We start from the raw sequence: 12,526 nt of genomic DNA, 5'->3' as shown, positions 1-12,526 counted from the left end.
ATCATATATGGAGAGAGAGAGAGAGAGAGAGAGAGAGAGAGAGAGAGAGAGAGAGAGAGAGAGAGAGAGAGAGAGAGAATCTTTGAGATATCTAACTCTGAGATATCTAATATAACTGTCTTTAGGACCCAGCTCTGGCATGGCTGTCTTTTTCTTTGTAGTTATCCCCTTTTTCCTTTCTTTCGGGAGAACAAAAACCCCATGGTAAGCAGTATGTGATTCAGTAGAGAAGATTTGAGATTTCGGCGCGTCAATGCGCGTTGGTTCGTTTGTTAAAGAGAGAGAAACGGTGCGGAGCATCAGGGGACCCCCATTATAGTGATGCTCGTATGCATCTGATATTATAGTGCATTATCATTTCTCCGCGATGGGAATGTATTTACGCTCTTTCCAGATCCATGTGCGCGCTCTTAAATAAGAGTCGTGACCGCGTTTCCGGTTCCAACGGCTGGGAATAAACTTTCCATTTTTTTTTTTTTTTTGTTTTCTTTTCTTTTTTTTTTTTACTTGTAAGGACAGAGCAGATCTGGTGTATCACAGGTGGGTGTCCTTATACTGAATAAATTAGCCTGTCATTTTTGCATGTGTTTATGGCCATTTGTGTAAATTATCAATTAGCCTGTTACTCAACCAGATGTTTCAATTTACATGTTGGAGATCATCTTTACATGGCGCATGTGAGCTACGGACACTTTGTCATCTTTTCTTCATTATATGATGTGACATGTTTACACAGGCTTAAGCGCATGGATAGATATTGATATTCAAATCACGCATGTGTCGTGTCAGTGAATACTAAGCATGAGTCTTTGTCAACGCGCTGTAAATATTAATGTTATTTCTGGGGCAAGATCAGCAGGTGGATATGGACTAGCGTGCGCATGGATGGACAGATGACCAACTAAACCCGTCATTTTAAATTGTGATCTGTAGATATTTTTTTTTATTTATTTTACCTTAACTGTTAATTCCAACGCTTTTGTATTCTTACAGTCAGATTTAAGTTGCAGAAATGAGGGAAAGGTTCGCTTTCTATCTTCTCATCCTCGCGTTAACGCTGTTTTGGCACACGAGGTAAGGAATTACATTATTTTCTTTCTTTTAATGAGACTGGGCTGTTCTACATTTACATACTATGTAAAACAATAGACAGATATTTCATTTGATCATGCAACTGATATTTGGGATGGCCGAAAAGCCTCTTGTGTCCGTGCGTAACTGGAGACTTTTACGCGTACGACTCAGGTCAGGTACCCATAGAAATCTCTCCGGTGAACAAAACTGACAAAGACAGGGTTCATGTTTATTTAATGAGGAATAATAAATGCTAGTTTAATTCATGCAGAATTGCTTTGGTTTTTGAGGAGGTTTCCTGAAATTCTTGATCATTCGGTATGATTAGGGTCCAGTCCTCGAGGTGGTGCTGAACAGCGGCTGTAGATCAGATAGTGGAACCTAGGGAGCGCTTTCTCATTTTGGGGAGGTGAATAAAAAATAAAATAAAAAAAAGATTCCCCTTTATCAAAATGAAACTTTGCGGTATTAAAACATTCCTAATTTTTTTAATTTATTTTGTATTTTTATTTATTATAATGACTATACCCATTAAACGTGTAACATATGCAAATTATGTTGCATTTTACTATAAATCTGGGTATGATCTTATTAAATGTGCACACATTTGCATATTAAATCAAAACTGTTTTGAACTATGTTTTAATGTGATCAAGAACTCAGTGGTTGGTAGTTGTCAAACCCTTTCTTTAACAAGAGAGAGAGAGAGAGAGAGAGAGAGAGAGAGAGAGAGAGAGAGAAAATAAATATATTCATAACATCTATTTTCAATGTGTTTTTTTTTTGTTTTGTTTTTTTATTTAAAAAAAATTATAATAATATCATAAAAATTTTTTTATAAAACAAATATTTCCAAATGTTGCATTTTAAAATATCTTCTTGGTTTTATTTCCAAATGACACCATGTATAGGTCATATATTTCTTAGCCATGATTTTGGAAGCTTTTTTACAATAATGAAAGATGTAATAATGGAAGACACTTTCACAAATGTCAAACCAGCAATATGCTAAATTTGGTGAAATGGTATAAAATGGATTGCAAACGGAAGATGCAACCAGATACTTATGTAGTCGGTGAAGGTGATTTAAAAACATTAAAATTAAATGTTTACAAAATTCTGATGGCTGCTTTTCATTTGGGATATTTCCATTATTGTGGAAAGACAAAATTATTAAATCCAACCTGAATAATTTATGCTTGTACCTCCACTCTGTGTCAGCGTGTAATGAAGACCACCCTTTCGAATGTTTGGGTGAATTTAGCTTGTTTTGATGCTGCTGATCAAACAGTAATTAAGAGGGTTAACACCTCATATGATTTTGTGTTACTAACCCATGATTAAATAGTGACCACATGGATTTGAATTACTCTGATCACTCTGCAGACTCAAGTCGCGTTCATTGGCAATTTAATTTGGACTTATGATCGACTATTTACTTTTTTATTCATATTAAATCATTGACTTAGTCCCCTCTCCTGGGACTGAACATGGTCACACCATGCCATACCAATCAATAAGCCAATATAATATAAATCTAGATAATGTATGTGATAAGCAACCCAATCTTTAGCGATTGTTTCATAAAGTTGATTCATGAGATATGCTTTGCTGGTTTCCATGAGCAGGGAATTTACTCTGAAGAACTTGAGAATTTGATGGGTTCAGATATTCCTCCCCTTAATCTGGGTCACGCCTGGATGCGCCTGGAGAAGAGTGCAAGGGGGAGGTTTATTCTCGAACCAAAGAGAAACAGTAAGAATAGAGTGCTTTCTATGACTGTAAATAGGTCAATATCATCTGTGCTAATAGATGTGTATATATATATATATATATATATATATAAACTTCAGGTTCTTGTTCTTTACGCTCGCCCTGAAGGCAGGTTTATTTAGTCTATTAATGGTAACAACTGGCTTCAAAGCCACATCATTAGCTCATTTTAAATACTCTCGCTGAATGTCTGGGATTGTGTAAGAATTAGCTACAAATGTGTCCTGAAATGACATATTAACTTGTTGCAGTGTGCGGTATGATATATATGGTGGTTTACCAGCTGAACTGCTTTGGGGTGTTTTGAAAATCAGGTTTAGAAGTACTTGTACAATCATGTCCGTTCACAATCTATGGCTCTGCTCCAAAACCTAGTAAGCTGCCTCACTGCCTATTACCTACATACTGTAGGAAGCTACCTTCTAGCTACCTTCTAAGACAATTATGCTCGAGTATGTTAATTATATTCCTTAGAAGCATATCACGTGGACTTTGCTGCAAGTAGAACATATAGAACCAAACAAAAGATTGCACTAATACTGTCACAGTGCAGAAAGACTGCTAACATGAGTCAGACTTGAAGTTAAAAACTGAATTTGAATCTGGTATAATGATTCTTGGAAACTCTGAAATCATAGCTGTAACTTGAAGCAGGACAGACTTAAGACATTAGAGACTTAAAAGACGTAAGCAACGCTGTGAAGATCGTGTATTTCCTCACAGGTAATTCCTCATTCCAGTCAGTTTGTAGTTTCACCACCCTTATTTTTTTTTTACGTGCCAGTTGTTTTTGGAGTAGGGTACAATGGGACTAAAGGCTCCACGGGGTAAAAGGCTCCATTGATTTGATTTTCTCCCAAAACACTAAATAGCAACAAAAACAACCACAGGACTTTCCAAAACACCTGTTTGTCACTATACACTGCAAAATTTTCCTGTTCCATGAGATCTTTGTGTGTAATGTCTAAAGGTTGATTTTGAGGCAATTTGATCGAATATTTAATCATTTTTAAAATGTTGCAAATTTATGTAGTTAATGAAAATCCCTGAAATTAACACATTTATTTTGAGACAAAACACTTATTTATCATTTTCAGTTTTGTTTAAGGTCATTAAATTAAAAAATGCAATAAATGTCCAATAAGTGTAAGGATAGTATTTGGGGTAAAAAAAAAAAACAAAGACCCCCTGTTGCAGGAACTAAAGTACCCCATTAAACACATTGTTTTTTTTTTTTTCGTTTTTTTTTAAAGGGGGGCAAATAGGGCTCACATTGATTCATCCAATCATAATAGAGATTAGTTTGTTTATAGAATATATGAGATGTAATAAAATGCCAAATATGTTTAAAATTAACAGGAAATGGTTAAATATTTTCTGAAGTAGTTATTTTGAGTAAGCATCATCTTAATTTGTTACTCAAAAAAGCACCTTGCTGTGTCAAAATTATTTGTATTAGTTGAAAAATTGTGCCCTATAACTATTGCCCTGTTATCTACATGATATCATTTTAAACATCCTAAAAGGCTCCCTCACCACCTTTTTTTTTTATTTATTTTTTACTAAATTTTAATCGAAACAACCTTCCATTATTATTTCTTTTCACACAAATGATGTTGCTCTATCAATATTCAATGAAAATAAATCATTTTTTGTATTTTTTTTATTATTTTTTTTTTTTTTTTTTGTACGTTGATACATTTTGTGACCAGACAAAAGCTAAATTTCCTAAATTTCCATTTGTCCCCAATAACGAGACCATTTAAAGCTGAAATTTTTATTTTCTGTGCTACCAGCATCACCAAATGGAATTGTAAAAGTAATAATTTTACATATCAGGTTGCCTTATCTTTCATTGGTTGGATATACAGATAGTCCCGCCACAAACTGACACCATTGGTTGAACCAGTGGTGCAGTGTTGGGCTGGTTGGATGCTCAAACAAACATAGCAAGACTTTGAAAGTGCCAGAGCCACAGTTTTTACACTTTCTGAGAAATCAACCTAAATGGCATACTCATAGTTGTCTCTGCATATTAAGCTGAGATAGGAGAAAGCATTTAAAAAAGAAAAAAAAGACAATTCAGCTTGAAGTTCACAATTAAGCTTGATGTTTTTGCCTTTGTTGTGTAGCTCAGTGTCTGCAGATGCCACAACAGATGCCTTCAAAAACAACATTACCCTATTCACTCGCATCCTGGACCGCCTTTTGGATGGCTACGATAACCGACTGAGACCAGGACTGGGAGGTGAGTTATAGCAGTGTCTGAATTTACCGACCTGCCTTAAATATTCATTTAAAGGTGGAGGATATTGTCAAGAGATTTAAAAACCTAGTGGTCTGCCTACGTAGAAAGCATTTTAAGGCATCAGAGGCATGCTCCCAACACAAAGGCTGTTTCAAAAGGTAGGTGGCCACATTATTCTTCTAAATGTGTGGTCACACTTACCTCCAAATGGCGAAATTCTGTGGGTGAAATAAAGTCATTTTAATGGGGATTTCACGTGGAGTTTAAGTTTGGTGAACTTCTAAATCTGTGTTGACCAGTAGGAAGTTGTTTGGTTTGACAGTGACCTCTGTGTGGGCGGTGCTTCTCACAAAGCTACACTGAGTATTCACAGTAGACAAAGAAATCTTTTTAGCAGTGAGATTCTTAATAACTTCACTCTTCCAGTGTATAAAGTGCAGCATTAAAAAGAGGCTGCTTGGCAATTGTTTTCTTTGCTGGTTTCACACTTGCTTTACATTCACCCACACCTTCTTCGCCAGCAGAATTTCGCTGTGCAAAGATAAATGTGACCTTGCATTAAGATACCTAGTTTTGGCCAAATTCTAGGGCAGCATTGCATGCACCATTCACGGACAAAGCAATGCAAGAATGCACTGCAACGAACTGTGTGAAATCAAATACAAAGGTAGAGAGAAATGTTGACTGCTGTATACATATAACCAGGGTTGGGAGGGTTACTTTTGAAATGTATTCCACTACAGATTACAGAATACATGCTGTAAAATGTAATTTGTAACGTATTCCGTTAGATTACTCAAGGTCAGTAACGTATTCTAAATACTTTGGATTACTTCTTCAGCCCTGGTAGATTTTTTCACTTGTTTTGACTATAAAAACTCTGCCAGTACAGTAAGACAAAATACACGTTAAAAATACATTCTCTGAAAAACCTAAATATCTTATGCAGTGTTGTTTCTAAAACAAGATCAATCAAACTGATCTTGTTTTAAGGATTTTTAGGATTTTGACAAAGATTCTCATCAAGTATACGATTTTTGCCCTAATATCAAAGGTCTTACTAGAAAAAAAGAAATTATGATCCAAAGTAAATTGTCTTGATAAAAAAATATGATCGTGTCTGGTAACATGCATGTAAAATGGCTAGAAATAGCATTTTAGCACAAGGTTTATTTCTATTTCTTCTGCTCCAAACGTACTTCAGACTTATTCTCTGTCTGCTCGTATGAATGTAACACATCATAAGAAAGTGTTTCACCGCTGTTCAAATGCACTTTGTATTTAAACTAAATATTAAATGAAACAAATGACAATAAAATGCAAAGTAATCTCTTCAGTAATCAAAATACTTTTTGAATGTAACTGTATTTTAATTACCAGTGATTTAAATTGTAACTGTAGTGGTATACAGTTACTTATATTTTGTATTTTAAATATGTAATCCGTTACTCCCCAACCCTGCATATAACAATATTATTCCCAGCTGAAAAAAAAAAAACAACAGCCTAATGTGGTTTGTAGGTCTTGGATAGTTTAAGATAGATTAGCTGGTCTCCCAGCCTGGCCAAGTTGGTTTTCAGATGGTCATCCAGCTTGACCAGCTAACAAGTGTATTAAAACCCATCTAACACCATCAAACCAGACCAGCTTGGCCAGGAAACCAGTTCTAGTTTTTTTTTTTTTTTTCCAGCAGTGTTTAATTAATACTGAAATGTATCGATAAAAATAGTTAAGTGTAATAGTTAAAATGCTGAAGTCAAACTTTTTGTAATCAATTGTGAGTTGAGTCATGAAATACTGAATGGTATGAAAATGTATTAAAATAGTTGTCTAATTAAAAATGTACTATTTTACCACATTTTTGTGTGCGCTATATATTTTTTAATCTTTCTAGAGTTTTACTTTCTTATCTTAGCATCATGCTAACGTCACACACTATTGAAATCAATTGCTGAGTCAAGTCTCTCATGTGTTTCACGTGAGTAGCACTTTTGTCTAGAGTTGCTGTCTATTTAGAGCCATTCTATTTAGTCACTTGTGAGGTGCTATTTCAGTTAGGAGACCACCTTAAGCCTGGTTTATACTATGAAAGAAGCCACACTTTTTTTCTCCTGGACGAACTAAAGCACCCTAGGCGAACAAAACCGCTGTTTATACTACATGCGACGTTGTTTTAAAATTAGTTCATTTAGGGTGATGTCACTGTGTTAAAGTAATGTTCCAGCCACAAGTAAAGCCAGTAATGCAGGTTTCTCTCTCCGTGGACCACCGCTTTTAGCGCTGTGTCGTTTCTTTGCTTTATTAAACTTGTCATGGCCCCTTCCACTTTTAAAAACTTCAGTCTCTCTCTACTCATTTGTTGTGGTGCGCTGTCTTTGTAGAGTTTGTGTTTCAAACCATGTTAAAAAGTATACTTCTGCACAATCTCTGAGAGACGGGCTTCAAAGTTATACATTTTTACGACAGTAATCTAGGTAACAACTCCTCAGCTGGCACGCACGATTGTAAATAAAAAATTTCATGTCCAAACCCCACCCACGATTTGTTTTAACCGATCATCAATGCTCTTCAACCAGCTGAGTTCTCTTGGGTCAAGAATGTCAGAGATGTGCACAAACAGGAAAAATATCACCAAACGAACACATTGGCATCAATAAAAACATCACTGCATTTCGTCATCATTTGTAGGCGAACTAAGCGAAGCCTGTTCACACAGTAAGTATATATTAGTCTTTAGAAGGCAGCTCACTTGGTTTTGGAACAGCTGAGCTCAAATATGAAGGCTGGAATCCTCCCTGCTTGTCTCCAGAATCTACTTTATCTTTCCTAAAACAATGTTGTATTTTGATCCCTTACAGTTTTATTGGCAGAGTTTGTCTATAATGATAAAGGATCCCATTTTCTATTGGGCCCATGATGACTGCAGAGCTGTAAGCCCAGTTTAATCATGGGTGGTACATTCTAGGTATACAGTACAGTTTTTTCTTTCAGTTTGTGTGTTCCCTGGTAATTGAACCCATGACCGAGACATTGCTAGTGTCATGCTCTACCATTTGAGCTACAGGAACCCTCATATATCCCATTTCACATATCACTGCATTCTGTAATGCATCAGAATACAATTATGCAATTCATAATGAAACAGAAGTACACATTTGATTTTTAGCATCTTGAATTAGAATCTTGCCAAGCAAGTTAAATAAAGTTAGTTAAACGGTCAATATGATTATAGCTAGCAACCGGAATAAAACAATGAGTCAGGGTTTGGAAAGTCCAGTTAGCTCCTGCTGGTGGATTCTGTTACTTTACCATTATGTCAATCTCTTGACAGTCATTCAAAAGTAGCTGTGTATTCTGAGAAAATACAATGATTTGCAAGCAACATATACATCTCAAATATTTAATTATATTATTGTAGATGCATTGCCAGTGACAATTGTTTTGAGGGATCTTAGAAGCATGAAATTGACTTTTTTTTCTCTGGCTCCATTTACACCTTGAATTAACATGCGTTTTTGGTGATCAGATCGCTACTGAGTAGCACATGACCACATTAAATGCCAGGTGTAAATACATCCAAGAAGCATTGTGAATGGATCACTGAAACCGAATTCAGAGGTGGTCAGGGACAAATTTTGATCACATTCAAAGAAGGTGTAAATGCAAATGCAATTCCATTATCTGGCTACAGCTATGTAAGTTATTAACTATGTAATGAGGTCAAATTACAGTCATCCATTGTTAAAGTGCTGTGTTCTGGGTTCTTTCCTTTTTCTGTTTATTCTGCCATTGCAATGTGAAGAACACAACAGACACTTCCGTTTTGCAGTCTTGTCACCCAAACACAGAATAATATCCCATTAATTATTTCAACGAGTATACTAGAATATCTCGTCTCTTCTCGAATCTCCACTAGCTCGCATCTCTCTCCTGTTTTCGAATCACTATGTGGCTCACCCTACACCTTACATGAAACCAGGCTTCACTCTGATGTTTCAGAAATGAAAAATATCCAGATACTAGTCTATCCAGATTTGAAACACATGTTAATGCAAGGTGTAAATGGGCCCTTTTCCTGCTGCCTTAGATGTCAGCTTAAGTTAGTCGCTAGTGAAGGGCCTAGGCTTTCTCCAGTTATTGTAGGACACCTCAGTTATCACAACAGTAACGCATGAACAAATATTAATCCTATAATCGGACTGTGCACTTGCAATGTGTTGGCCAAGCATTCATGGCTGTGCATGTACACTATGTAGAGTAGGTTTCAGTTCAAAGAGCTCACGATAGTGTAATTTTGTTCCAAGTAAGTCCATGGTTCTTCTGTGTTTAGAGCTCCGTATAAGTTCACGCTGATCTTAGTACATTACTGAACATTACAGCTGGTAGAACTTACCAGCAGTTGACGTTTTAATAATGATGAAAGCTTGAAAAGACTAAGCAGAATGAATAAGTGATAACACTATGTAACACAATTTTTGTTCCTGGGTAGTAAGTGTTATTTTCTAATTGCTTATGCCTCAAAAGTATAGAAAATGGCTATTATTCCCCACAAACTTTGCTTTTGTGACCAGGACCTATTTCCAATGAGAAAACGGGCGAATTTGTGTCTTTTCGTTCACATAAAGTCAGAAAAAAACAACATATGAATCCAAATTAACATGTATTTATACTAAAGTAATGCAAAAATGATTTAGAAATGAGTAGTTTTTCGAGATTTACGATTATAATGTAAATCACTTTCACGAATCAGCCCCCAAATGTAGTCTCCCATCATGTTCTCGTTATACTGTCCTTGGTAGCAGCGTTCAAAGTCCAGTAAATCCTGGTGGAAGCACTCGCCTTGCTCCTCCGAGTATGCTTCCATGTTCTCCTTGAATTTATCAAGATGAGCATCAAGGATATGGACTCTGAGGGACATCCTCCAGCCCATTGTGCCGTAGTTCTTCACCAGAGTCTCAATTAGCTCGGCCTTGTGATTGCCCAGGAAGCCCCGAACCACTGCGACAAAGCTGTTCCAAGCTGCTTTCTCCTTACTTGTGAGCTTCTTGGGGAATTCATTGCACTCCAGGATCTTCTTTATCTGTGGTCCGACAAAGACACCGGCTTTGACCTTTGCCTAAGGCAGCTTAGGGAAGAAGTCTTGAAGGTACTTGAAGGCTGCCGACTCCTTATCTAGAGCTCTGACAAATTGTTTCATAAGGCCCAATTTGATGTGCAGTGGTGGCATCAGCACCTTCCGGGGGTCCAACAGTGGCTCCCACTTGACATTGTTCCTCCCCACAGAGAACTCGGTCTGCTGTGGCCAGTCCTGCCTGTGGTAGTGCACCTTGGTGTCCCTGCTGTCCCAAAGGCAAAGATAGCAGGGAAACTTGATAAAACTGCCTTGGAGACCCATCAGGAATGCCACCATTTTGAAGTCTCCTATGACCTCCCAGCCGTACTCATCATACTTCAAGGCATCCAGCAAGGTCTTGATATGTATCCACTTAGGCAGCTGGAACTAAACTGAACTGGTGGGCTTAAGGCCCTTATATTTATACCTCTATTTATATTATTGGAAATTTCTAGAAAGTTCTAGAAGTTACTCCAAGTTTACTCAGCACTGAATATATCTGGAATGTTCTGGGAAATAGGTAAATTTTAAAATATCACTGTCCTGGTCACAAAAGCAAAGTTTGTGGAAAATAATTATCTATACTTTTGAGGCATATGCAATTAGGAAATAACACTTACCTAAAATTGTTACACGGTGTAATCTTTCAGTGGTGATAAAGTTCATCAGAAGATAGCTTGGCTGAATCTTTTCATGTTTTATTCGTCCTCCGGACCTTAACAATCTTTCTTAACGGTATGGCTAAATGAGAAGTTCACACCTGTCTTTTTATCAGTACTGCTGGATCTCAATTCTGTATGCCCTCTCTCAGCTGAGCTTTAACTCATTAACTTTGATCTCAGGTCCAGCCAGACTGGGTCATTAATCCAGGGGTCAAGGGCTGGGTCTGGACTGTTTGTTCTTGTTAATGGAATATTCAGCGTCCTGAACTCTCTTAAGTCATTAGTGAGATGATGCTTATAGTATTCTATCATCATTTCATCAAGAAGTCAATAATCAAATCAAGTGAGATGACAGAGAAAGTGAGGAAAGAAGGAAGGAAGGAAGGGGCAGAGAAAGATAAATCAGTGTAGCTGACTTTGCTGTGCCACTCCAGAGACAATGAATCAACTTAAGTAACTTCATCAGAGAGAAAAAAACAAAAACATGAATTACAATGATGTTTTCACACAAAATCTTATTCAGGCTCAAGTAACAAAAAAAGTCTTAAGTAAGATATTAAGGGGCAAATTCACAAAACAGTTATGCCACTTTTGTGTGTGGTATTTCAGCACAAAACTTTAAAAAATACTTTCAAATGGGGGCCTGGGTAGCTCAGCGAGTACTGATGCTGACTACCACCCCTGGAGTCGTGAGTTCAAATCCAGGGTGTGCTGAGTGACTCCAGCCAGGTCTCCTAAGCAACCAAAATTGGCCCAGTTTCTAGGGAGGATAGAGTCACATGGGGTAACCTCCCTGTGGTCGCGATTAGTGGTTCTCGCTCTCAATGAGGCGCGTGGTAATTTGTGCGTGGATCTCCACATTCGGAGTCTCCGCGGTGTCATGCACAACGAGCCATGTGATAACATTTGTTCTCCACCACCCAGATTGAGGTGAGTAACCGCGCCACCACGAGGACCTACTAAGTAGTGGGAATTGGGCATTCCAAATTGGGAGAAAAGGGGATGAAAATGTATATAAAAAATATAAAATATAAATACTTTAAATGTAGCAGACTCAATCAGTGTTGAAATTGCGCTGCATCTTCAGTATTCAAATTAAGTAATTGTCATTCCTTTTCACGCAAACATGCCTCCTTTCTGTGTAAATTAGGCTTATTATAGATTGCGCTTCATTCACAAAAATTACCTGGTGCAGTTCACATCACGCATATGCAAAATTTATTTAGTGAATCAGTGAATTTATACCAGTGCAGACAGCGTGTGCAAATAACTCGTTTTAGGGATGTTTAGTGATATTTTAATAGAAAACAATATAGATTAAGAAAAATATTTTTCACAGTGTTCTGAAACTTGTTTGCACACCATTTAATCCAGGCAATCCTTCATTTATGTAAATCCGTCATCCTCTGTTACACCCATTCGTTCAAAGCACCAGAGCTGGGGGAAAACAGCCCAAACAATCGATATACTCTTCATTCCTGAGGCCAAACTCCCACAAACCCCCTGTTCCTCAATTCAATACACCTGCCAGTCAATCTCAGCACGGCTTCTTGAGGACACGGTAACTCTGAATGTGTTATTGTTATCCTGTTCATGTTTATGCCTGATTAACTTTTGTGACCAAATCAAAGAGCATCTCTTGTCGTGTGTGGAGGA

General features: G+C 37.1%; 1 protein-coding gene across 1 annotated transcript in view; it reads left to right on the top strand.

The window, feature by feature from the left end:
- The first annotated feature begins 277 nt into the window (after positions 1–277).
- Positions 278–12,526, top strand: part of LOC127418150 (gamma-aminobutyric acid receptor subunit alpha-2) — a 145,882-nt gene continuing 133,633 nt past the window's right edge. The window contains exons 1-3 of the mRNA XM_051658569.1: positions 278–540; positions 994–1,074; positions 4,980–5,095. Of these exons, the coding sequence (XP_051514529.1) occupies positions 1,013–1,074; positions 4,980–5,095 (178 nt within the window). The 5' untranslated portion in view covers positions 278–540; positions 994–1,012. The remainder of the gene's footprint in view (positions 541–993; positions 1,075–4,979; positions 5,096–12,526) is intronic.

This window comes from Myxocyprinus asiaticus, chromosome 27, assembly GCF_019703515.2.
Source record: "Myxocyprinus asiaticus isolate MX2 ecotype Aquarium Trade chromosome 27, UBuf_Myxa_2, whole genome shotgun sequence".
Classification (NCBI taxonomy): domain Eukaryota; kingdom Metazoa; phylum Chordata; class Actinopteri; order Cypriniformes; family Catostomidae; genus Myxocyprinus; species Myxocyprinus asiaticus.
This window is presented reverse-complemented; position numbering and strand designations above follow the sequence as displayed.